We start from the raw sequence: 25,737 nt of genomic DNA, 5'->3' as shown, positions 1-25,737 counted from the left end.
GCCCTCTGGCCATCTTAGTGGCCCTCCTCTGGACCTCCTCCAAGAACTCCACATCCTTCCTGTGCTGGGGGCCCCAGGCCTGGACGCAGTGCTCCACATGGGGCCTCACAAGAGCCGAGTAGAGCGGGACAATCCCCTCCCTCTCCCTCCTGGCCACCCCCAGGGACCTAAAGCCTCAGCCCCAGCTAGAGAGGCCAGCACTGACCCCAGGGCCTGAAGCCACAGCCTGACAGGCTGGAACCAGTCCCCGGAGTTCAAGCTGTGTCTAAAGACACAGCCCCACCCTGAGTGGCCAGCACTGGCCCCGGGGCACACAGGGGTGCATTCCAATTGGTTTCTACTGATTCCTATTGGTCTCTATTCACCCCTATCAGTCCTTGCTGGTCTTTTCCAGACGCTGATGCATTCCTTTCACAAAAACGAGGTCCGACGACCCACTCGTTTTCGGGTTTGTTGCCCGTTTGTAAAATATTTTATGACGTATACATATCAATCTACGTCTCTTTTTCCATCTCCCGAGTCACGCCTCCCCTGGTCAGCAAAGGGTCACTGCCGCAATGGAGTCATCCAAACTCAGAGGAATAGTACACATCCATTTATTGACAGCGTTCTTAACAACTGACAACAGCCCATTGGAGGTAACATTGCCTAATGGGCTAATTACAATTCATAAGCCTTCGAGGTAACCAGCTGTAGGAAATGGGTGCTACGAAGACTCAAAGAATCCAAGAAGCCACGTCCTGGTGTCAGGTGCAGATCTTCAGCCTGATGGGTCGTCGGAGGTGGTGGTGTTCAGCTGACGACTCACGACGACAGTACAACTTATTTGTAAGTCCAAAGTGGTGGCACTCAGCCGCCTGCTGGCACTGCCCCACAGCTGTGCCTCTGCGCCCCTGGGGGCAGGAGCACAGGAGAGGCCCCTTCCGTGGGGACAGAGCCCTCTCGCCGCGCCCCACCGCGCAGCCCCGAGCTGGGAGGGGGGACTGAGAGGGGCGGTCAGATGGGCAGCAGCCCATCACAGACCACACGCAGGCTCCTGCTCGCAAAGTACGCCAGGGAAGCGTACATTGCCTGGGGCAGCACTCGCAGCAGGAGCCGATACAACAGCTCCTGGTCATAGTTCTGGGCGTACAGCACTGCACAGCCCAACACGGTAACGAGCAGCAGCTGGAGGCTGACAAAGATGAGGCAGATCATCCTGGGGGGCAAAAGAGGGCCAGGAATGAGGCGTTCCGACCCCACGGCAGCACAGCCCCACACAGCGCCAAAGGGGACACCCGGGAGCCGCGCCGGCTGCAGCGGGGTCCAGGCCATCAGCCCACTGCCGGGAGCCCGGCTGCTGCCGGCTGGGCACAGGGCAATGAGGGGATACTTACTTCATCCAGAAGGCGAGCCCACGTCTCCTCGCCCGCTCAGCCTTCTCCTGTAGGTGAAGATGGGGCAGGGGCACTGGTCAGGCCCTGCTGCACAGCCGGGGCTCGTGCAGGACAGTGGCAGCCCGGCAGCGCAGCAGCACAGCTGCAGCGCTGCAGGGAGCCCTGTCCCCGAGGAGAACCTTGTCGGACAGGGTGAGGGTGCGCTGGGCTCTGCCCCTTACCAGCTCTGCTTCCACCAGCTCCGGCAGCACAGCCCCAGGCACGTGGGCTGCCTCCAGCTCCAGCTGATGCTGCTGCCTGTAGGGAACAAGGCCTGCTTGGAGGGTGCCGGCCTCTGTCAGCACGCGGGCTCCCCAGCAGTGCGTGCCCACCCCCGGGCTGGGGTCGGGCTGCTCTGTCACACCATGTGCCCAACTGAAACCCAAGCCCCAAGCCCAGCAGCACTGCAGTCTCGTTGCTGCCCCAGGTGCTGCAGAGGCCCAGAGCCACTCACCAGGCACCCTCCAGCTCCAGCTCCTCCCGCTCCTCTTGCAGGCGCTGTCTTTCCTGGCGCAGCACCTGGCAGACAAAAGCGTGAGTGCCCATGCCTGCTGCAGTTGCCCTCCAGGTCCCCACCTGGGGTCAGGCAGCCCCCATCCCCTCGCCCCTCCACGCTACCTCGATCTCCTCTGTCTCAGCCTTCAGCTGATCTTCCAGCTGGGCAATGAACTGCTTCTCCTGCAAAGACAATGGCTGTGCCATGTGGGGTGGCTGCGCTGGGCCCCACGGACCCGAGGGATGGGGACCAAGGTCCTCCCACAGAGCCAAAGCTGTGAGTGCACTGAGCTCTGAGGACGAGCCCCAGCTCCACCCTACCTGCTCCAGATCCTCCTTCCTGGCAGCTGTTCTTTCTGCCCGTATTTGCTGGGCATCCTGCAGGAAAGGGGAAGGGGAGCGGCCATCAGGGCACCGACGCTCTCACGAAGCTCCATCTGACAGCAGCTCCATGCCACACTCCCCTCCTGCCTCCTCCATGGAGGAGCTGCAGACCCACACGAGGGGACATCTGCTCACCTTCATCAAGGATTCCCTGGCCTCAGCCTTGCGCTTCTCCACGGCGCGCTCATGAGCCTGTGGGAGGGGAGAGGAGCGGCGTTGGCACCGAGGTGCTGCCAACAGCTTTGCATCCCGCCGGAGGTGCCCGGCCCTCTGCTGCCATGCCATGGGCAGGGTGCCCTCCAGCCGGCAGCTCGCCCCGCTGGCCCTTCTGTGTCTGTGCACCCAGAGCTCACCTGCAGCAGCTCCTCCAGCAGATTCACACGCTGCAGATCTGTTAATGTCCCGCTGGCAAACTGGGCCCGCATTGCTGCACCACTCGCACAGCTCCTCGCTGGACCAGAACCAACCGCAAAATGAGGCAGGCAGGTTCAGCGCTGACCCACTGCCCCTGCCCCACCCCAGGGCCTCTGTGAGGTCATCACATCATTGTGACATCACCCGCACAGGAGGGTCCTGGAAGATCATAGAACTGCAGGACGGCGTGGCTTGGGAGGTTCCTTAGTGATCACAGAACCATAGAATGGCTTTGTGTTGGAAGAGTCCTGGAAGATGATAGAACCACAGGATGGTGTGGCTTGGAAGGGTCCTGGAAGATCATAGAATCACAGAATGGTTCTTTGAAACAGCTGTGAAGGATCTGTGAGCAAATCCGCCGTCAGTAGTTGGTGCCGCGGGAAGGCCTGAGGTCCGACCTTTCCTCCAACGGCTTCAGTGTAACTTTGGAAAGACAGTGCTCACACCTGGTTTGTTCTATCTGCCAGGACGTCACTCAGCTGCGTTGCGACGGCGACGGCGCGCCCTCATTCATGGCACGGCGTACAGCCGTCCGCGTGACGACGGCGCACGCGTGGCTGTGTATCCATAACAGCCGCGCTTCAGCGCGGCTGTCCCCTTTGGATGCTGCCATGGCGCGTCGTCCCACGCTGTGACGTCATCGCCTTGCGCCCGGGTGAGGCGGCGGCCTCGAGGTTGTCCTGCTGTGCTCCGCAGTGCTCCAACGCCGCGGGGCGGCTCCGGGCGCCGCCTCAGCTTCTACAGGTGGGTGTTTTTGGGCGGGGGGGGGGGGGGGTCGGTTCATGTGCCGGGGCTAAGAGGGTGGGGGGCCGCGTGCCGCTCGCTCTGTGTTGGCCCCGTGGGGCCTTTGTGGTCCTCAGGGCCTCTGCCCGGGGGCAGGAGGTGCCCTGTGTCCCCCCTCTCCCCCCGCCATGGGCCGCCCACAACGGCCCCCCAGGGCCTTTGTCTGTCCCCTAGGTTTACACCCAGTCCCCATCCTCTAGTTCCCTCATTCTGACCACTTGAGTCCTTTTCCCCCCTTCCCCTCAGTGCCTTCCCTCCGTGTCCACCCATTTCCCATTCTGATCCCCAGGGTCCGTCCCCTCCCCTCCCCCCGTTCCCTCCCTAGTCCACTATTCTGATCTCTGGTGTCCCCTGTCCCCCGCCCCACCCCCCACTCCCCTCTATTTTACTCCACAGGGCCTCCTGTCCTCCCTTCCCCCCCACCTCCTGACCCCTTTTTTCTGACTCCCAAAGTCCCCTGTACCTCCCCCTCTCCCTCCCCCCCCCACCCCGTGCCCTCCTCCCTGTCCCCTGGTATCCAGTCCCCCATTTTGCCCCCCAGTCCCCTCCAGCCAGACCCCCTTTCTGTCCAATAGAATCCCCCCACAACCTCTGACTCTCCTGTCCCACCCCTCACTCCTCCCCCAGATGCTCTTTCTGCCTCTTAGAGACTCTGTTCACCCCTTTCCCACTTCAGACACTCTTTCAACACCTTAGAGACCCCATTCCTCCCTTCCCGCTCCAAAACCCCCCAAGATCTCCCCCAGACTCCCTTTCCACCCCATAGAAGCCCCTCACAACCCCCCAGCTTCCCCCTGCCACCCCCTCTCCACCCCCAGGCCCCTTTTCCTCTGAATAGAGACCCCACTCACCCTTTTTTCCCCAGACACAACCCCCCTGTCCGCTCCCAGACTCCCCTTTCTGCCCTACAGAAGCCCCATTGCCCCCCCCCCCTCAACTCCCTAAGTTCCCCTCCACAATGCTCCACACCACCCCCAGTCCCCCGTTGTACCCACAGAAGCCTCTTTTCCCTCTTTTTCCACCCCACAACTCCCTCTCTTTGCCCCCAGACCTCTTTTCCACCCCATAGAAGCCCCCCAGAACCCCTCAGTTTCTCCCTTTCACGCCTCCCTCCACCTCCAGACCCCCTTTCCACCCCACAGAAGTCCCATTCACACCTTCCCTCCTAGATTCCCCGCAACCCTCCTCTCCACCCCGACTTTCCTTCCACCCCATGGAAGCCCCACTAACCCTTTTCTTCCCCCCCACAACCCCCCTGTCCAGCACTGGAGTCATCCAGAAGGAACTAGAGGTGTCCCAGAAGGGTCCTGGGGTGGCCAGGGTGTCCCCAAGTGGATCTAGAGGGTCATTGGATTAATCCAGAAGGGTCTGGAGATGTCCTGGAGGGGTCTTGGGGTGTCCAGGGGGTCTCCCCCTTTTGACTAGCAGAGAGGTTAGGAATTTCCAAAAGGAAATGAATTCCTTAACTGAGGATCCTGTAAGAGGAGCAGAACAGTTAGATCAATTTGTGGAGCCTAATTTCCTCTCAGGGATGGCAATGATGTTTCTCATGGGTATGTTGTTTACTGGAGAAGAAGGAGGTGCAATTCGGTGGGCAGCTGTGCAAGAGTGGGAAAGGAGTACAGAAGAAAGGTCGGGTCCTGTGGGGAGGTGGAGAGAGGAAGGATCCTGAGGATAAACTGTCCTGGTTATTGTCACTGTCTTTGTGACTGTTAACTGTTTGTGGTGTGAAAGTATTATTAAGAAGCTGTTATGGGACAAGGGGTGTCTAAGAAGATACCAGAAATGACTCCCTGGGTTGTATTTTGGCTCACAGGAGAGACGTTGTGGGTGAGACAGAGGGAACATCAAATGAGAAACTGGGAAGAGATATGAAGTAGCGGGACCAGTTTTTCTAAGTGAGTATTCTAATCATGAGACCAAGTATTGGGTGTTTGTGGGAACTGGAGGGTGTTTGATTCGTGGGTTTTGAAGGGACCCCCATGAGCAGAACTTGGAATGAGAAAGGGAGCCAGGGCCGGAGACTGCTGCTGTAAACAGTGCTATTTGTGAAGGGGGGGTGGAGAGGACGGGGCACTGGAAATGAGAATAGCCTTCATCTGCAGAGATCTAGGAAACCCGAAATCCCAGTGCTAGATGATGCTGAAATATGATGTTAGTAGTTCATGTAACGATGAGAGTTTGGAAAGTGAAAAAGGTTTGGGAAAGACAAGGCTGAGGAAGGCAGAGATGAGCAAGGTGTAACAGGGATGTCAGGATTGAAGAGAGATGAGTGGTAGGGAAGAACTGCCTGAGGAACAGAGATAGGGAGGAGATTGGGAAGAACAACAGCAGCTGCTACTGTTGCTGCAATAGAGCAGGGCCATAGGACCCAGAGGTCCCTTCAGGAAGAGGTGGGGGGAGGGGGGGGGGCTGGAAGAGCCCAGGGAGGGCTCTGCCCCACAAACTGCGGGGAAATGGGACACTGGTGGAGAAATCCTATCAAGCTGAGTGAGAGGGAACGAGGGAACCATCTCTGATCACAGAAGCTGGATGATGGGAACCTGGGAAGTTTTCCGTAGCAGATCCGCTGTTTAAACTACAGCTAGGGGAGAAGGATAAAGAGGTTTATTTTCTGGTGGGTACGGGTGCCTCTTACCACCCGTAGATGGTTTTTGTAACAGTAGTAGGAGCTACTGCCCAACAAGAAAAAGCTTACCTTTTGGGATCAATTAAATATAGGCTGAGAAAATAAGTAGGAATACATAAATCCTTGTACATGCCAGGTTCTCCAAAACCGTTACCCTGGCAAGACTTATTAGAACAAATGGATGCAGAGATTAAATTCAATAAAACTGGAGCTAAGGGTCAAACAAGATTAACTGATGGCAAATTGTAAGTCTGGCTTTAATACAAACTGAGAAAAACCATGTTGTACCCCCAGAAGTTACAGAAATCTTAAATAAAGTATGCTTAGGAGTGTGGGTACCAGGGATGGCTGGTAGAGACAAACTGCAGCCCTAAGTTAAAAGCAAGAGCTAGTGCTAGCTCAGTCAGGGTAAAGCAGTGCCCTTTGAGGATATGCAACTGTAGAAGGATAAAAGAAAAACTAGGTAACTTTTGGATTTTGGATTACTAATTGAATGTGAATCCAAATACAGTACTCCAATCTTGCTGATGAAAAATTGGAGAGCAAGTGCTATAGTTTAGTACAAGATTTGAGGGCAAGGAATAGAATTGTTGAATGTATACAGTCTGTAGTGGCAAATCCATACACTTTATTAACTAAGTTAGGGAAGGAGTAGGTGGAGTTTACCTTCTGGATTTGAAGGATGCCTTTTCTGCCTGGTTTGGCCAAAGGAAGCCTAAGGTTATTTGCCTTTGAATAGGAGACCCCCAGAATGGGGAGAAAAGCGTCAGTTAACCTGGACAGTGTTACGCAGGGTTGTGAGAACAGCCCAATGATTTGTGAGAGCCAGTCGGCTTGTGAGCCCAAGACATGGGTTCCTCCATCCCAGGGTGGAACTTTACTGCAGCATGTGGGTGCCCAGTAAGCACAGAGGACTGTGTGCAGTGTACTGTGTGCAGTGTACTGTGAGTTTGATGCATTTCTTGGCTTAGATGGTTATCAAGTTTCTCAACAGAAAGCTCAACTGATCAAAGAGAAGGAAGGAAGCAATTTGCTGGGCTCCCAGGACACCAACGCAGAGCTACCTTCGAGCCGGCACTGTGTGACTGCATGGAGACTGTCTGTGCCAGTGGGCCAGACCTAAAGAAGGAACTACCAGATGATGCTGAGGATTCCTGCATTCATCGACAGAAGCAGTTTAGTGAGACAAAGGAACCGTAAGGCAGGATATGCAGTAACTGCTACTGAGCAGGTAATCAGAGTACAACCGTTACCTGTAGGGACTTCCACTAAGAGGTCTAAAATAGCCTTAAACGTATGGACAGATGCTAAATATGCATTTGGGGTGGCACACACTTATGGTACCATCTGGAAAGAGCAAGGAGTGCTCACACACAGGGAAAACAAATTGAGCACGGTGTATATCTACCAAAGAGCGTGGCTGTTATACACTGTGATGGACATCAGAAAGGTGACACTGTCCAGGAAACTGGAAATATGATAGGGATCAGGTGGCAAAACAGGCAGTTGAAGGAAAAGAGATAGCAGAACTGGCTTTAATTCCAGATGGTAAACTTCAAATCTCTGAACCTGAGTCAGCCTGTGGAGCATTTTAGAGGGGACGGGAATCTAATTAATGATTTAGAAGGGAAGAGAGCTAGCTGACAGATGGGTGCGTACCCAGATGGACACGCTGTTGTGCCCTTTAGTACTTTATGGAAGTTGGTTCTAAGGGAACATATTGAAACATACTGAGGGGACAAACAGTAGAAAGTAATTGCGCAATCTAGTACCAGGAACAGGGTACAAGTGGGGCCTATTAGGAAAGGGAACCTTCCAGGGCAACAATGGCAAATTGTTTTTTGTTTGGAACTACCAGGAAAAAAGGAGGGTTTTGTTATATGCTAGTTGAAACCAATACCTTTCCAGGGTGGCCAGAAGCATTCCCTCTGCAAAGCCAAAGAAGTAGCCGAGGTATTGTTGCAGGAGATTATTCCAAGGTTTGGGGTTAGCGCAACAATATCCTCCAACCAGGGAGCTCCCTTGATTGTAAAGATTGTCCAACAGGGCAGAAATAGCTTTGGGAAACAGAGAAACTGGTTCTAGGAACAAGAGCCCAAGGCCTTGACAGCTTGATAAATCATATTTTACAAAGAGATTATGTGTATATATTAGATCTCTTTCAGACCCACCCCTGGAACCAAGCTGGGAAGGTCTGTTCCAGGTGCTGCTAACGTCCCACACAGCTGTCAAAGTTAAAGAACAAGCGCTGTGGATGCATTAGACTAGGGTCAGTAAGATTCCTTGAACACAATGGGAATCGAAGTCAGCTGGACCTTTAAAACTGCAAATCCAAAGACAGTAAATATGGGCTCTTGTAATAGTGAGAAATTTGATAAGTGCGGCTTTTGATGCAAATGCTTATGTAAAAAACAAAAACCCAAAAGCTTTGCAAAGTATGCCAGTCTCAGTCATTGTGCAGTATGTGGCCAAGCCGATGATTTTAACTCTCCACTCCTTGGAATCCCTGATGCATTTAACTAGAAGGAGCACTGATGGCCATCGGTTGCTGTGTTATCCTGTGTGTGAAGGGGCTGGTTCAACAACTGATCGAGACAGCACTATTGAAGCAAACAGCAAGGGAGCCACCACCACATTTGGATAAAATGATGGTGTGAGAGGAGATGGGGAATTGTGGAGAGCCTGTACACAGAGTGGCTACGTGACAAGGGCCACGATGGAATGCCACTCGTGAAACAATAAAAGAAAGTATGTAACTAGAGGCAAGGACGGCTACTCGGGTAGATGGAAAACAGGATGCATATCTACAGCAATGAAGAAACAGTAACCGCAAGGCTAACCACAAAGGTCAAGATGAAGTAATGCATAATCCGCCAATCCTGAGCTATGCTTTTGCAATATGTATAAGCTCATTACCTACTGTATAAATACAATACCAATGTGCCTAATAAATGAGACCTGTTGATCATGACAGCTTGAGACTCGTCTCCCGCGGTTATTTTCCGACAAATGGTGACCCCGACGTGATACAGACCGGGGAACTTTGGCTGCCACGAACGGAGACTGCGTTGGGTTCGGGTCCCGCAGCTAGACGGACGGCGAAAGAGTGAAATATTGGACTCCGTGCCTTGGGCGACCACAGCGGTGGGCTCGACCGATACGTGCTGCCGAAGCTTGGGGGGCTGCAACAGCGCTGACGTAGGTAAGGATGGACAGGCAAGCAGCATATGATTTATTCACTGCCTTTCTGAGAAAGAGGCAATTCCGGGGGGTAGACTTAGAGAAGGAGCTTCCTGCCCTGCTGAGTCATGCAGTATCACACGGGTTTTTCGCTGACCCTCACTCGGTACACACGCTAGATGAGTGGCGACGGTATGGGGATAAGCTTTGGGAGTTGGTGTTGGAAGATGACAAGGTAGCAAAAAGGATGAGTAAGTTGTGGAAGGCAGTGCATAACGAGTTGTTGATGGGTCAGGCGGAGAAGAGGGCTGCGCAGGGAGCGCAGGCAGCTCAAGAAAAGAACAAAGATTATGGGTTGATCTGGGATAACACTCCAAACCCCCCCTCCTTTCGCATGGTTATGCTACCCGCTGCTCCCCCCGCATCCGCAAATGGAGTGCAGGCTCAGTCAACCGCAGAGCCTGTGGAGGCACCCCCGCGTCGGGTTTTAGGGCCATCAGCATTAGATGGTTCCGGGTCGGTTCCCGGTGCCGAGTCTGACCTTGCGGAGGCTATAGCCAGGGAGAGACGGGAGTTGTGGACCACGTTAGCAAAACATGGGATGGAGGACGGAGATAATGAGCTTGTGCAGGCAGTGACTGAAAATCTTGTGTTCCCAGTTGTCTATACTCCCACGCAGCAGGGCGGGTTACAAGCAGAAATTCGAACTTTAGATTGGAAAATGCTGTCCCAACTACGGGCTACAGTGGGGACATATGGGGTAACCAGTGAGCCGGCTAGACAGATGATGGAATATTTATTCAGTGCGCATATACTACTCCCGGCCGATATTAGAGGCATAGCTAGATTAATTTACACCCCCCATCAACTAATATTGTTTAACGCACACTGGCAGCAGGAAGCTGCAATATCGGCAGCAGTGCAGAGGGGTCCGGGAGACCCTCTGGCAGGCATAACAATAGAACAGTTGATGGGTCTCGGGGCATGGACTCGGATAGAGGCACAGGCAATTTCGGGACCTGATGTTTCCCGAGAAATAATGGCTGTAGCCAGACGGGCTATGGACAAGATAAAGGCTCCTGGAGGTACACCTATTTACATGGGGATACGACAGGGGCGGGAAGAGCCGTTGGGTGATTTTGTGGATAAGGTTATGGATGCGATTAAAAAGGCTAGCGTACCAGAGTACATGCAGGGGGCATTGCTTAAGCAGTGTGTGCTTCAGAATGGGAACTCGAATACTCGGTCCCTTGTCAATACCCTGCCTGGGGATTGGTCGATCCCGGAGCTACTGGAAAAGGCCGCTACGGTCCCCTCGGGGACCCAGGCTTTCCTAGTGAATGCCCTGCAGAAGATTGGGGATGGGTTACGGGAGCAGGCCAGAGCATTGCAGGAACAATCAAGGTCAGCTCAGACCCAGGTGTTAGCAGCCCTTGCGCCCCTCCAAGCTACCGTCTCCACTGGCCCCCACCCGCGCGGCAACCCCCGCATGAAGTGCTTTCGCTGTGGGAATGTCGGACACATCCGTGGGTAGGTGCAACAGGCAGGCATGAAGATACTCCCCTCTATCCTCCTGCCAAGCTTGTCTCTATCCAAGGGCAAGCAGATGCCCAGAAACAGTGACTGAGTGTTGAATGAGCACACGTGAGCACACGTTAACTAATGAGTGACATGTGCTTAGCTAGCAACAAGTTATGTTGATCCAGTATCCGTACGTTTAGCTGAGCATCGGGAAGATTGTGAACCTGAAGTACTCAGCCAATGAGGAACCAATGAGGGGAGAAAGAGGTAAGCGTCGATAACAGGGAGTAAAAATGGAAGGCTGTTTTCTGTGTGCTCTCCTGCTTGCAGGAGGCCTGCCATTGCAGTTGTGCATAGAATCTGCTTTATCAGAGATACCGTCCTGATAAATTATTTGTATTTGCCTATTTCCAACGTGGCAAGCACACCCCCTTCAGGGCACATCTCATCCCACTGTTAGTCAGTCCTTGTAAGAAGCACCACGACAAATCCACCTGAAAAACACAGCCCTTCCATTGAGTAACAAAGAAAGCACTCTGCCCTTGCTCCTGACCCTCGTCCCTGCCCCCACCTGCCCTCACAGTACAGCCACCTTCTCTTGAGCAGGGTAAAGAGCAGTGAGAATTCATACTTGGTTATCCTGGCACAAAGAGTTTGTGGGCCACAAAGAGAAATGCCTGCATTCCAGAAAACAGAGACAAAAAGAGACAGTCGGAGGAGTGCCTAATAAAGATGTGACGATGTTCTCAGCTGCGACTGGTGTTGCTGGATACAAGCAACCACACGAGGGAGGCTGAGCACGCTCTCCTGTCTCTATCCCAATCCAAGAAACACACAGAAGAGCTCAGTGCTCTCTTGCTTTCATTTCCTTCCATGAGCCATTTTCAAATGCACGTTGTTCTAGGCCGGCACAAGCTCTAGGGCCTAAAGGCACCGCCTGAGTGGCCAGCACAGCCCCGGGGACTAAAGCCACCGGGGACTAAAGCCCCCGGGGACTAAAGCCTCAGCCAGAGAGGCATGAGGTCCCTGTGGTCTAAAGCCACCACAAGAGAGGCCAGCACCGACCCCAGCGCCTAAAGCCACAGCCAGAGATGCCTAAACAGACCCCGGGGCCTGAAGCCGCAGGCAGGCAGGCCTGCACTGGCACTGCATCCTGAAGACTCATCCTCAGCCTGAGAGGTCAGCACCAGCCCTGGGCCTACAGCCACAGCCAGAGGCAGAGAGGCCAGCACAGCCCGGGGGCAGAAAGCCAGACTCATGGCATTGAGAGGCCAGCACCAGCTCCAGGGCCTAAAGCCACAGACACATCCAGTGAGTCTGGCACCAGCCCTGGGGCCTAAAGCCACAGCCACATAGGGCAGCACTGGCCCTGCAGCCTACAGCCACAGCCCAAAGGGCCAGCACATGCCCTGGGGCCTGAAGCCACTGCTAGAGAGGCCAGCACCGGCCCCAGGGCCTGAAGCCACAGCCCGAGATGCCTAAACCGACCCGGGGCCTGAAGCCACAGCCCGAGATGCCTAAACCGACCCGGGGCCTGAAGCCACAGGCAGGAGGGCCTGCACCGTGCCGCTGCCTGAAGCCTCATCCCCAGCCTGAGACGCCGGCACCAGGGACAGAGAGCCCTAAAGCCACAGCCAGAGCCAGACAGGCCGGTACTGGCCTAGGGGCTAAAAGCCAGAGTCACGGCCTGGGAGGCTGGCACCAGCTCCAGGGCCTAAAGCCACAAACACAGACAGGGAGCCTGGCACCGGCACCAGGGCCTAAAGCCACAGCCCAAGAGGCCAGAACTGGCCCTGGGGCCTGAAGGCACATCCACAGCCTGACAGGCTGGCATCAGCCCCGAGGCCTAAAGCTACAGCCCAAAGGGCCAGCACATGCCCTGGGGCCCGAAGCCCCACTCAGCAAGGCCGGCATCGGCCCAAGGGCCTGAAGTCACAGCCCAAAAGGCTGGAAGCAGTCCTAGAATCATATCAGAGGATCATAGAATGGCCTGGGTTGAAAAGGACCACAATGATCATCCAGTTTCAACCCCCTGCTGTGGGCAGGGTTGCCAACCGCCAGACCAGGCTGCCCAGAGCCACATCCAGCCTGGCCTTGAATGCCTCCAGGGATGGGGCATCCACAGCCTACTTGGGCAACCTGTTCCAGTGCGTCATCACCCCCTGGGTGAAAAACTTCCTCCTCATATCTAACGTAAACCTCCCCTGTCTCTGTTTACAACCGTTCCCCCTTGTTCCATCACTGTCCACCCTTGTAAACAACCCTTCCCCCTCCTGTTTATACGCTCCCTTCAAGTACAGGAAGGACACCATGAGGTCTCTGCGGAGCCTTCTCTTCTCAAGCTGAACAAGCCCAGTTCCCTCAACCTTTTCCTCACAGGAGAGGTGCTCCAGCCCTCTGGCCATCTTAGTGGCCCTCCTCTGGACCTCCTCCAAGAACTCCACATCCTTCCTGTGCTGGGGGCCCCAGGCCTGGACGCAGTGCTCCACATGGGGCCTCACAAGAGCCGAGTAGAGCGGGACAATCCCCTCCCTCTCCCTCCTGGCCACCCCCAGGGACCTAAAGCCTCAGCCCCAGCTAGAGAGGCCAGCACTGACCCCAGGGCCTGAAGCCACAGCCTGACAGGCTGGAACCAGTCCCCGGAGTTCAAGCTGTGTCTAAAGACACAGCCCCACCCTGAGTGGCCAGCACTGGCCCCGGGGCACACAGGGGTGCATTCCAATTGGTTTCTACTGATTCCTATTGGTCTCTATTCACCCCTATCAGTCCTTGCTGGTCTTTTCCAGACGCTGATGCATTCCTTTCACAAAAACGAGGTCCGACGACCCACTCGTTTTCGGGTTTGTTGCCCGTTTGTAAAATATTTTATGACGTATACATATCAATCTACGTCTCTTTTTCCATCTCCCGAGTCACGCCTCCCCTGGTCAGCAAAGGGTCACTGCCGCAATGGAGTCATCCAAACTCAGAGGAATAGTACACATCCATTTATTGACAGCGTTCTTAACAACTGACAACAGCCCATTGGAGGTAACGTTGCCTAATGGGCTAATTACAATTCATAAGCCTTCGAGGTAACCAGCTGTAGGAAATGGGTGCTACGAAGACTCAAAGAATCCAAGAAGCCACGTCCTGGTGTCAGGTGCAGATCTTCAGCCTGATGGGTCGTCGGAGGTGGTGGTGTTCAGCTGACGACTCACGACGACAGTACAACTTATTTGTAAGTCCAAAGTGGTGGCACTCAGCCGCCTGCTGGCACTGCCCCACAGCTGTGCCTCTGCGCCCCTGGGGGCAGGAGCACAGGAGAGGCCCCTTCCGTGGGGACAGAGCCCTCTCGCCGCGCCCCACCGCGCAGCCCCGAGCTGGGAGGGGGGACTGAGAGGGGCGGTCAGATGGGCAGCAGCCCATCACAGACCACACGCAGGCTCCTGCTCGCAAAGTACGCCAGGGAAGCGTACATTGCCTGGGGCAGCACTCGCAGCAGGAGCCGATAGCAACAGCTCCTGGTCATAGTTCTGGGCGTACAGCACTGCACAGCCCAACACGGTAACGAGCAGCAGCTGGAGGCTGACAAAGATGAGGCAGATCATCCTGGGGGGCAAAAGAGGGCCAGGAATGAGGCGTTCCGACCCCACGGCAGCACAGCCCCACACAGCGCCAAAGGGGACACCCGGGAGCCGCGCCGGCTGCAGCGGGGTCCAGGCCATCAGCCCACTGCCGGGAGCCCGGCTGCTGCCGGCTGGGCACAGGGCAATGAGGGGATACTTACTTCATCCAGAAGGCGAGCCCACGTCTCCTCGCCCGCTCAGCCTTCTCCTGTAGGTGAAGATGGGGCAGGGGCACTGGTCAGGCCCTGCTGCACAGCCGGGGCTCGTGCAGGACAGTGGCAGCCCGGCAGCGCAGCAGCACAGCTGCAGCGCTGCAGGGAGCCCTGTCCCCGAGGAGAACCTTGTCGGACAGGGTGAGGGTGCGCTGGGCTCTGCCCCTTACCAGCTCTGCTTCCACCAGCTCCGGCAGCACAGCCCCAGGCACGTGGGCTGCCTCCAGCTCCAGCTGATGCTGCTGCCTGTAGGGAACAAGGCCTGCTTGGAGGGTGCCGGCCTCTGTCAGCACGCGGGCTCCCCAGCAGTGCGTGCCCACCCCCGGGCTGGGGTCGGGCTGCTCTGTCACACCATGTGCCCAACTGAAACCCAAGCCCCAAGCCCAGCAGCACTGCAGTCTCGTTGCTGCCCCAGGTGCTGCAGAGGCCCAGAGCCACTCACCAGGCACCCTCCAGCTCCAGCTCCTCCCGCTCCTCTTGCAGGCGCTGTCTTTCCTGGCGCAGCACCTGGCAGACAAAAGCGTGAGTGCCCATGCCTGCTGCAGTTGCCCTCCAGGTCCCCACCTGGGGTCAGGCAGCCCCCATCCCCTCGCCCCTCCACGCTACCTCGATCTCCTCTGTCTCAGCCTTCAGCTGATCTTCCAGCTGGGCAATGAACTGCTTCTCCTGCAAAGACAATGGCTGTGCCATGTGGGGTGGCTGCGCTGGGCCCCACGGACCCGAGGGATGGGGACCGAGGTCCTCCCACAGAGCCAAAGCTGTGAGTGCACTGAGCTCTGAGGACGAGCCCCCGCTCCACCCTACCTGCTCCAGATCCTCCTTTCTGGCAGCTGTTCTTTCTGCCCGTATTTGCTGGGCATCCTGCAGGAAAGGGGAAGGGGAGCGGCCATCAGGGCACCGACGCTCTCACGAAGCTCCATCTGACAGCAGCTCCATGCCACACTCCCCTCCTGCCTCCTCCATGGAGGAGCTGCAGACCCACACGAGGGGACATCTGCTCACCTTCATCAAGGATTCCCTGGCCTCAGCCTTGCGCTTCTCCACGGCGCGCTCATGAGCCTGTGGGAGGGGAGAGGAGCGGCGTTGGCACCGAGGTGCTGCCAACAGCTTTGCATCCCGCCGGAGGTGCCCGGCCCTCTGCTGCCATGCCATGGGCAGGGTGCCCTCCAGCCGGCAGCTCGCCCCGCTGGCCCTTCTGTGTCTGTGCACCCAGAGCTCACCTGCAGCAGCTCCTCCAGCAGATTCACACGCTGCAGATCTGTTAATGTCCCGCTGGCAAACTGGGCCCGCATTGCTGCACCACTCGCACAGCTCCTCGCTGGACCAGAACCAACCGCAAAATGAGGCAGGCAGGTTCAGCGCTGACCCACTGCCCCTGCCCCACCCCAGGGCCTCTGTGAGGTCATCACATCATTGTGACATCACCCGCACAGGAGGGTCCTGGAAGATCATAGAACTGCAGGACGGCGTGGCTTGGGAGGTTCCTTAGTGATCACAGAACCATAGAATGGTTTGTGTTGGAAGAGTCCTGGAAGATGATAGAACCACAGGATGGTGTGGGTTGGAAGGGTCCTGGAAGATCATAGAATCACAGAATGGTTCTTTGAAACAGCTGTGAAGGATCTGTGAGCAAATCCGCCGTCAGTAGTTGGTGCCGCGGGAAGGCCTGAGGTCCGACCTTTCCTCCAACGGCTTCAGTGTAACTTTGGAAAGACAGTGCTCACACCTGGTTTGTTCTATCTGCCAGGACGTCACTCAGCTGCGTTGCGACGGCGACGGCGCGCCCTCATTCATGGCACGGCGTACAGCCGTCCGCGTGACGACGGCGCACGCGTGGCTGTGTATCCATAACAACCGCGCTTCAGCGCGGCTGTCCCTCTTTGGTTGCTGCTCATGGCGCGTCCGTCCCACGCTGTGACGTCATCGCCTTGCGCCCGGGTGAGGCGGCGGCCTCGAGGTTGTCCTGCTGTGCTCCGCAGTGCTCCAACGCCGCGGGGCGGCTCCGGGCGCCGCCTCAGCTTCTACAGGTGGGTGTTCCGAGGGGGGGGGGGGGTCGGTTCATGTGCCGGGGCTAAGAGGGTGGGGGGCCGCGTGCCGCTCGCTCTGTGTTGGCCCCGTGGGGCCTTTGTGGTCCTCAGGGCCTCTGCCCGGGGGCAGGAGGTGCCCTGTGTCCCCCCTCTCCCCCCGCCATGGGCCGCCCACAACGGCCCCCCAGGGCCTTCGTCTGTCCCCTAGGTTTACACCCAGTCCCCATCCTCTAGTTCCCTCATTCTGACCACTTGAGTCCTTTTCCCCCCTTCCCCTCAGTGCCTTCCCTCCGTGTCCACCCATTTCCCATTCTGATCCCCAGGGTCCGTCCCCTCCCCTCCCCCCGTTCCCTCCCTAGTCCACTCTTCTGATCTCTGGTGTCCCCTGTCCCCCGCCCCACCCCCCACTCCCCTCTCTTTTACTCCACAGGGCCTCCTGTCCTCCCTTCCCCCCCACCTCCTGACCCCTTTTTTCTGACTCCCAAAGTCCCCTGTACCTCCCCCTCTCCCTCCCCCCCCCCACCCCGTGCCCTCCTCCCTGTCCCCTGGTATCCAGTCCCCCATTTTGCCCCCCAGTCCCCTCCAGCCAGACCCCCTTTCTGTCCAATAGAATCCCCCCACAACCTCTGACTCTCCTGTCCCACCCCTCACTCCTCCCCCAGATGCTCTTTCTGCCTCTTAGAGACTCTGTTCACCCCTTTCCCACTTCAGACACTCTTTCAACACCTTAGAGACCCCATTCCTCCCTTCCCGCTCCAAAACCCCCCAAGATCTCCCCCAGACTCCCTTTCCACCCCATAGAAGCCCCTCACAACCCCCCAGCTTCCCCTCGCCACCCCCTCTCCAACCCCAGACCCCTTTTCCTCTGAATAGAGACCCCACTCACCCCTTTTTCCCCAGACACAACCCCCCTGTCCGCTCCCAGACTCCCCTTTCTGCCCTACAGAAGCCCCATTGCCCCCCCCCCCAACTCCCTAAGTTCCCCTCCACAATGCTCCACACCACCCCCAGTCCTCCCGTTGCTACCCACAGAAGCCTCTTTCCCCTCTTTTTCCACCCCACAACTCCCTCTCTTTGCCCCCAGACCTCTTTTCCACCCCATAGAAGCCCCCCAGAACCCCTCAGTTTCTCCCTTTCATGCCTCCCTCCACCTCCAGACCCCCTTTCCACCCCACAGAAGTCCCATTCACACCTTCCCTCCTAGATTCCCCGCAACCCTCCTCTCCACCCCGACTTTCCTTCCACCCCATAGAAGCCCCACTAACCCTTTTCTTCCCCCCCACAACCCCCCTGTCCAGCACTGGAGTCATCCAGAAGGAACTAGAGGTGTCCCAGAAGGGTCTTGGGGGTGGCCAGGGTGTCCCCAAAGTGGATCTAGAGGGTCATTGGATTAATCCAGAAGGGTCTGGAGATGTCCTGGAGGGGTCTTGGGGTGTCCAGGGGGTCTCCCCCTTTTGACTAGCAGAGAGGTTAGGAATTTCCAAAAGGAAATGAATTCCTTAACTGAGGATCCTGTAAGAGGAGCAGAACAGTTAGATCAATTTGTGGAGCCTAATTTCCTCTCAGGGATGGCAATGATGTTTCTCATGGGTATGTTGTTTACTGGAGAAGAAGGAGGTGCAATTAGGTGGGCAGCTGTGCAAGAGTGGGAAAGGAGTACAGAAGAAAGGTCGGGTCCTGTGGGGAGGTGGAGAGAGGAAGGATCCTGAGGATAAACTGTCCTGGTTATTGTCACTGTCTTTGTGACTGTGAACTGTTTGTGGTGTGAAAGTATTATTAAGAAGCTGTTATGGGACAAGGGGTGTCTAAGAAGATACCAGAAATGACTCCCTGGGTTGTATTTTGGCTCACAGGAGAGACGTTGTGGGTGAGACAGAGGGAACATCAAATGAGAAACTGGGAAGAGATATGAAGTAGCGGGACCAGTTTTTCTAAGTGAGTATTCTAATCATGAGACCAAGTATTGGGTGTTTGTGGGAACTGGAGGGTGTTTGATTCGTGGGTTTTGAAGGGACCCCCATGAGCAGAACTTGGAATGAGAAAGGGAGCCAGGGCCGGAGACTGCTGCTGTAAACAGTGCTATTTGTGAAGGGGGGGTGGAGAGGACGGGGCACTGGAAATGAGAATAGCCTTCATCTGCAGAGATCTAGGAAACCCGAAATCCCAGTGCTAGATGATGCTGAAATATGATGTTAGTAGTTCATGTAACGATGAGAGTTTGGAAAGTGAAAAAGGTTTGGGAAAGACAAGGCTGAGGAAGGCAGAGAGTGAGCAAGGTGTAACAGGGATGTCAGGATTGAAGAGAGATGAGTGGTATGGAAGAACTGCCTGAGGAACAGAGATAGGGAGGAGATTGGGAAGAACAACAGCAGCTGCTACTGTTGCTGCAATAGAGCAGGGCCATAGGACCCAGAGGTCCCTTCAGAACAGGTGGGGGGAGGGGGGGGGCTGGAAGAGCCCAGGGAGGGCTCTGCCCCACAAACTGCAGGGAAATGGGACACTGGTGGAGAAATCCTATCAAGCTGAGTGAGAGGGAACCATCTCTGATCACAAAAGCTGGATGATGGGAACCTGGGAAGTTTTCCGTAGCAGATCCGCTGTTTAAACTACAGCTAGGGGAGAAGGATAAAGAGGTTTATTTTCTGGTGGGTACGGGTGCCTCTTACCACCCGGAGATGGTTTTTGTAACAGTAGTAGGAGCTACTGCCCAACAAGAAAAAGCTTACCTTTTGGGATCAATTAAATATAGGCTGAGAAAATAAGTAGGAATACATAAATCCTTGTACATGCCAGGTTCTCCAAAACCGTTACCCTGGCAAGACTTATTAGAACAAATGGATGCAGAGATTAAATTCAATAAAACTGGAGCTAAGGGTCAAACAAGATTAACTGATGGAAAACTGTAAGTCTGGCTTTAATACAAACTGGGAAAAACAATGTTGTACCCCCAGAAGTTACAGAAATCTTAAATAAAGTATGCTTAGGAGTGTGGGTACCAGGGATGGCTGGTAGAGACAAACTGCAGCCCTAAGTTAAAAGCAAGAGCTAGTGCTAGCTCAGTCAGGGTAAAGCAGTGCCCTTTGAGGATATGCAACTGTAGAAGGATAAAAGAAAAACTAGGTAACTTTTGGATTTTGGATTACTAATTGAATGTGAATCCAAATACAGTACTCCAATCTTGCTGATGAAAAATTGGAGAGCAAGTGCTATAGTTTAGTACAAGATTTGAGGGCAAGGAATAGAATTGTTGAATGTATACAGTCTGTAGTGGCAAATCCATACACTTTATTAACTAAGTTAGGGAAGGAGTAGGTGGAGTTTACCTTCTGGATTTGAAGGATGCCTTTTCTGCCTGGTTTGGCCAAAGGAAGCCTAAGGTTATTTGCCTTTGAATAGGAGACCCCCAGAATGGGGAGAAAAGCGTCAGTTAACCTGGACAGTGTTACGCAGGGTTGTGAGAACAGCCCAATGATTTGTGAGAGCCAGTCGGCTTGTGAGCCCAAGACATGGGTTCCTCCATCCCAGGGTGGAACTTTACTGCAGCATGTGGGTGCCCAGTAAGCACAGAGGACTGTGTGCAGTGTACTGTGTGCAGTGTACTGTGAGTTTGATGCATTTCTTGGCTTAGATGGTTATCAAGTTTCTCAACAGAAAGCTCAACTGATCAAAGAGAAGGAAGGAAGCAATTTGCTGGGCTCCCAGGACACCAACGCAGAGCTACCTTCGAGCCGGCACTGTGTGACTGCATGGAGACTGTCTGTGCCAGTGGGCCAGACCTAAAGAAGGAACTACCAGATGATGCTGAGGATTCCTGCATTCATCGACAGAAGCAGTTTAGTGAGACAAAGGAACCGTAAGGCAGGATATGCAGTAACTGCTACTGAGCAGGTAATCAGAGTACAACCGTTACCTGTAGGGACTTCCACTAAGAGGTCTAAAATAGCCTTAAACGTATGGACAGATGCTAAATATGCATTTGGGGTGGCACACACTTATGGTACCATCTGGAAAGAGCAAGGAGTGCTCACACACAGGGAAAACAAATTGAGCACGGTGTATATCTACCAAAGAGCGTGGCTGTTATACACTGTGATGGACATCAGAAAGGTGACAGTGTCCAGGAAACTGGAAATATGATAGGGATCAGGTGGCAAAACAGGCAGTTGAAGGAAAAGAGATAGCAGAACTGGCTTTAATTCCAGATGGTAAACTTCAAATCTCTGAACCTGAGTCAGCCTGTGGAGCATTTTAGAGGGGACGGGAATCTAATTAATGATTTAGAAGGGAAGAGAGCTAGCTGACAGATGGGTGCGTACCCAGATGGACGCGCTGTTGTGCCCTTTAGTACTTTATGGAAGTTGGTTCTAAGGGAACCTATTGAAACATACTGAGGGGACAAACAGTAGAAAGTAATTGCGCAATCTAGTACCAGGAACAGGGTACAAGTGGGGCCTATTAGGAAAGGGAACCTTCCAGGGCAACAATGGCAAATTGTTTTTTGTTTGGAACTACCAGGAAAAAAGGAGGGTTTTGTTATATGCTAGTTGAAACCAATACCTTTCCAGGGTGGCCAGAAGCATTCCCTCTGCAAAGCCAAAGAAGTAGCCGAGGTATTGTTGCAGGAGATTATTCCAAGGTTTGGGGTTAGTGCAACAATATCCTCCAACCAGGGAGCTCCCTTGATTGTAAAGATTGTCCAACAGGGCAGAAATAGCTTTGGGAAACAGAGAAACTGGTTCTAGGAACAAGAGCCCAAGGCCTTGACAGCTTGATAAATCATATTTTACAAAGAGATTATGTGTATATATTAGATCTCTTTCAGACCCACCCCTGGAACCAAGCTGGGAAGGTCTGTTCCAGGTGCTGCTAACGTCCCACACAGCTGTCAAAGTTAAAGAACAAGCGCTGTGGATGCATTAGACTAGGGTCAATAAGATTCCTTGAACACAATGGGAATCGAAGTCAGCTGGACCTTTAAAACTGCAAATCCAAAGACAGTAAATATGGGCTCTTGTAATAGTGAGAAATTTGATAAGTGCGGCTTTTGATGCAAATGCCTATGTAAAAAAAAAAAAAAACAAAAAACAAAAAGCTTTGCAAAGTATGCCAGTCTCAGTCATTGTGCAGTATGTGGCCAAGCCGATGATTTTAACTCTCCACTCCTTGGAATCCCTGATGCATTTAACTAGAAGGAGCACTGATGGCCATCGGTTGCTGTGTTATCCTGTGTGTGAAGGGGCTGGTTCAACAACTGATTGAGACAGCACTACTGAAGCAAACAGCAAGGGAGCCACCACCACATTCGGATAAAATGATGGTGTGAGAGGAGATGGGGAATGAAGACAGCAAAGATGATATCTGTAAGATTGTACCATATAAAAGAATTGCAGAAATCAACAATGTAAGAAGAAGAAAAGGGGGGAATCGTAGGAATGGAATGTTGTTTCTGCATTAGATACTGAAAATGGGGAATTGATCCGAAGAAGTAGAGCACAATGGATTTGTATTTTGTAACTTGTCCTTAGAAATAGCTGATGTGAAAAGGTAGAAATACTGGATATGTTAGTAGCGTATTTCAGAAGTATAGCTGCTGAATTATGTGATTAGTTCTTGCTTGCAAAACTGCAATAGTTTTTAAATGTTCCAGATAGTATAGGGATAGTACGATGGACTAGAAAGCATATTGTAGGGCTATTCTGTTTAGATAAGAGAACCTCAGCAAGAGAAAAACAGACTTGACCAACATCCAAGAAGCCAGGGCCTCTGCACAAGGTTGGATTGCCTCGCTCTGTGGGTAGGTGCAACAGGCAGGCATCAAGATACTCCCCTCTATCCTCCTGCCAAGCTTGTCTCTATCCAAGGGCAAGCAGATGCCCAGAAACAGTGGCTGAGTGTTGAATGAGCACACGTGAGCACACGTTAACTAATGAGTGACATGTGCTTAGCTAGCAACAAGTTATGTTGATCCAGTATCCGTACGTTTAGCTGAGCATCGGGAAGATTGTGAACCTGAAGTACTCAGCCAATGAGGAACCAGTGAGGGGAGAAAGAGGTAAGCGTCGATAACAGGGAGTAAAAATGGAAGGCTGTTTTCTGTGTGCTCTCCTGCTTGCAGGAGGCCTGCCATTGCAGTTGTGCATAGAATCTGCTTTATCAGAGATACCGTCCTGATAAATTATTTGTATTTGCCTATTTCCAAGGTGGCAAGCACACCCCCTTCAGGGCACATGTCATCCCACCGTTAGTCAGTCCTTGTAAGAAGCACCACGACAAATCCACCTGAAAAACACACCCCTTCCATTGAGTAGCAAAGAAAGCACTCTGCCCTTGCTCCTGACCCTCGTCCCTGCCCCCACCTGCCCTCACAGTACAGCCACCTTCTCTTGAGCAGGGTAAAGAGCAGTGAGAATTCATACTTGGTTATCCTGGCACAAAGTGTTTGTGGGCCACAAAGAGAAATCCCTGCATTCCAGAAAACAGAGACAAAAAGAGACAGTCGGAGGAGTGCCTAATAAAGATGTGACGATGTTCTCAGCTGCAACCGGTGTTGCTGGATACAAGCAACCACACGAGGTTGAGCACACTCTCCTCTCTCTATCCCAATCCAAGAAACACACAGAAGAGCTCAGTGCTCTCTTGCTTTCATTTCCTTCCATGAGCCATTTTCAAATGCACGTTGTTCTAGGCCGGCACAAGCTCTAGGGCCTAAAGCCACAGCCTGAGTGGCCAGCACAGCCCCGGGGACTAAAGCCACCGGGGACTAAAGCCTCAGCCTGAGAGGCATGAGGTCCCTGTGGTCTAAAGCCACCACAAGAGAGGCCAGCACCGACCCCAGCGCCTAAAGCCACAGCCAGAGATGCCTAAACAGACCCCGGGGCCTGAAGCCGCAGGCAGGCAGGCCTGCACTGGCGCTGCATCCTGAAGACTCATCCTCAGCCTGAGAGGTCAGCACCAGCCCTGGGCCTACAGCCACAGCCAGAGGCAGAGAGGCCAGCACAGACCAGGGGCAGAAAGCCAGACTCATGGCATTGAGAGGCCAGCACCAGCTCCAGGGCCTAAAGCCACAGACACATCCAGTGAGTCTGGCACCAGCCCTGGGGCCTAAAGCCACAGCCACATAGGGCAGCACTGGCCCTGCGGCCTACAGCCACAGTCCAAAGGGCCAGCACATGCCCTGGGGCCTGAAGCCAATGCTAGAGAGGCCAGCACCGGCCCCAGGGCCTGAAGCCACAGCCTGACAGGCTGGAACCAATCCGGGGAGTTCAAGCCACTACCACAGTTAGAGAGCTCAGCACAGGACTCAGGGTCTGAAGACACATCCCAACCCTGAGAGGCCAGCACTGGCCTCGAGGCACACAGGGGTGCATTCCAATTGGTTTCTAATGATTCCGATTGGTGTGATACAGTCCACCTGCCAGGCCTCCCTATACTTATAGTCCAACCTGAAAGGTCAGCACCGGCCCCAGGACCCAAAAATACAGGCACAGCCTGAGAGGCCAACACCAGCCGTGGGGCCTAAAGCCACAACAAGAGAGGCCAGCATCAACCCCAGGGCCTAAAGCCACAGCCCGAGATGCCTAAACCGACCCGGGGCCTGAAGCCACAGGCAGGAGGGCCTGCACCGTGCCGCCGCCTGAAGCCTCATCCCCAGCCCGAGAGGCCGGCACCAGGGACAGAGAGCCCTAAAGCCACAGCCAGAGCCAGACAGGCCGGTACTGGCCTAGGGGCTTAAAGCCAGAGTCACGGCCTGGGAGGCCGGCACCACCTCCAGGGCCTAAAGCCACAAACACAGACAGGGAGCCTGGCACCGGCAGCGGGGCCTAAAGCCACAGCCCAAGAGGCCAGAACTGGCCCTGGGGCCTGAAGGCACATCCACAGCCTGACAGGCTGGCATCGGCCCCGAGGCCTAAAGCTACAGCCCGAAGGGCCAGCACATGCCCTGGGGCCTGAAGCCCCACTCAGCAAGGCCGGCATCGGCCCAAGGGCCTGAAGTCACAGCCCAAAAGGCTGGAAGCAGTCCTAGAATCATATCAGAGGATCATAGAATGGCCTGGGTTGAAAAGGACCACAATGATCATCCAGTTTCAACCCCCTGCTGTGGGCAGGGTCGCCAACCGCCAGACCAGGCTGCCCAGAGCCACATCCAGCCTGGCCTTGAATGGATGCCTCCAGGGATGGGGCATCCACAGCCTCCTTGGGCAACCTGGTCCAGTGCATCGCCACCCGCTGGGTGAAAAACTTCCTCCTCATATCTAACGTAAACCTCCCCTGTCTCTGTTTACAACCGTTCCCCCCTGTTCCATGACCATCCACCCTTGTAAACAACCCTTCCCCCTCCTGTTTATACGCTCCCTTCAAGTACAGGAAGGACACCATGAGGTCTCTGCGGAGCCTTCTCTTCTCAAGCTGAACAAGCCCAGTTCCCTCAACCTTTTCCTCACAGGAGAGGTGCTCCAGCCCTCTGGCCATCTTAGTGGCCCTCCTCTGGACCTCCTCCAAGAACTCCACATCGTTCCTGTGCTGGGGGCCCCAGGCCTGGACGCAGTGCTCCACATGGGGCCTCACAAGAGCCGAGTAGAGCGGGACAATCCCCTCCCTCTCCCTCCTGGCCACCCCCAGGGACCTAAAGCCTCAGCCCCAGCTAGAGAGGCCAGCACTGACCCCAGGGCCTGAAGCCACAGCCTGACAGGCTGGAACCAGTCCACGGAGTTCAAGCTGTGTCTAAAGACACAGCCCCACCCTGAGAGGCCAGCACTGGCCTCGAGGCACACAGGGGTGCATTCCAATTGGTTTCTACTGATTCCTATTGGTCTCTATTCACCCCCATCAGTCCTTGCTGGTCTTTTCTGGACGCTGACGCATTCCTTTCACAAAAACGAGGTCTGATGTCCCACTTGTTTTCGGGTTTGTTGCCCGTTTGTAAAATATTTTATGACGTATACATATCAATCTATGTCTCGTCCCACTCAGTGCATTTTGAGGGGGTGAATCTTTTTCCATCTCCCGAGTCACGCCTCCCCTGGTCAGCAAAGGGTCACTGCCGCAATGGAGTCATCCAAACTCAGAGGA

At 54.5% G+C, this 25,737-nt stretch overlaps 3 protein-coding genes and 1 long non-coding RNA gene across 16 annotated transcripts; 2 read left to right on the top strand and 2 right to left on the bottom strand.

The window, feature by feature from the left end:
- Positions 1 to 580: 580 nt before the first annotated feature.
- LOC112531367 (apical junction molecule-like) lies at positions 581 to 3,329 on the bottom strand. 2 transcript variants are annotated; one of them, XM_025146395.3, is made up of 8 exons: positions 2,648 to 3,329; positions 2,430 to 2,486; positions 2,232 to 2,288; positions 2,034 to 2,093; positions 1,870 to 1,934; positions 1,598 to 1,673; positions 1,377 to 1,423; positions 581 to 1,198 (listed from the first exon to the last, which is right to left on the bottom strand). In XM_025146395.3, the coding sequence occupies exons 1-8, from the start codon at positions 2,717 to 2,719 to the stop codon at positions 997 to 999; spliced, it is 636 nt and encodes a 211-aa protein (XP_025002163.1). In that variant the 5' UTR covers positions 2,720 to 3,329; the 3' UTR covers positions 581 to 996. The 2 variants fall into 2 exon arrangements, with proteins under 2 accessions (XP_025002163.1, XP_040512681.1); XM_040656747.2 differs by having other exon boundaries at positions 2,034 to 2,288; positions 2,648 to 2,769.
- A 21-nt stretch (positions 3,330 to 3,350) lies between these two features.
- On the top strand, positions 3,351 to 12,921 carry LOC112531388. 10 transcript variants are annotated; one of them, XM_046906011.1, is made up of 4 exons: positions 3,351 to 3,452; positions 5,308 to 5,389; positions 7,115 to 7,351; positions 8,644 to 12,921. In XM_046906011.1, the coding sequence occupies exon 4, from the start codon at positions 9,329 to 9,331 to the stop codon at positions 10,832 to 10,834; it is 1,506 nt and encodes a 501-aa protein (XP_046761967.1). In that variant the 5' UTR covers positions 3,351 to 3,452; positions 5,308 to 5,389; positions 7,115 to 7,351; positions 8,644 to 9,328; the 3' UTR covers positions 10,835 to 12,921. The 10 variants fall into 10 exon arrangements, with proteins under 10 accessions (XP_046761967.1, XP_040512668.1, XP_046761969.1 ...); XM_040656734.2 differs by having other exon boundaries at positions 8,275 to 12,921; XM_046906013.1 differs by having other exon boundaries at positions 8,029 to 12,921.
- On the bottom strand, positions 12,482 to 16,468 carry LOC112531409 (apical junction molecule-like). The gene is made up of 9 exons (XM_040656722.2): positions 15,862 to 16,468; positions 15,644 to 15,700; positions 15,446 to 15,502; positions 15,248 to 15,307; positions 15,084 to 15,148; positions 14,812 to 14,887; positions 14,591 to 14,637; positions 14,280 to 14,412; positions 12,482 to 12,535 (listed from the first exon to the last, which is right to left on the bottom strand). Exons 1-9 carry the CDS (start codon positions 15,931 to 15,933, stop codon positions 12,482 to 12,484), a joined length of 621 nt encoding a protein of 206 aa, XP_040512656.1. The 5' UTR covers positions 15,934 to 16,468.
- A 98-nt stretch (positions 16,469 to 16,566) lies between these two features.
- LOC121108683 lies at positions 16,567 to 21,820 on the top strand. 3 transcript variants are annotated; one of them, XR_005843351.2, is made up of 3 exons: positions 16,567 to 16,668; positions 18,522 to 18,603; positions 20,309 to 21,820. It is a non-coding gene; the product is annotated as an uncharacterized LOC121108683 (long non-coding RNA). The 3 variants fall into 3 exon arrangements; XR_005843352.2 differs by having other exon boundaries at positions 20,297 to 21,820; XR_005843350.2 differs by having other exon boundaries at positions 20,320 to 21,819.
- Positions 21,821 to 25,737: the final 3,917 nt, after the last annotated feature.

This window comes from Gallus gallus (assembly GCF_016699485.2).
Source record: "Gallus gallus isolate bGalGal1 chromosome 32 unlocalized genomic scaffold, bGalGal1.mat.broiler.GRCg7b 32_unloc1, whole genome shotgun sequence".
NCBI classification, from domain to species: Eukaryota; Metazoa; Chordata; class Aves; order Galliformes; family Phasianidae; genus Gallus; species Gallus gallus.
The sequence above is the reverse complement of the archived record's forward strand: the minus strand, read 5'-3'. Positions and strand labels throughout refer to the sequence as shown.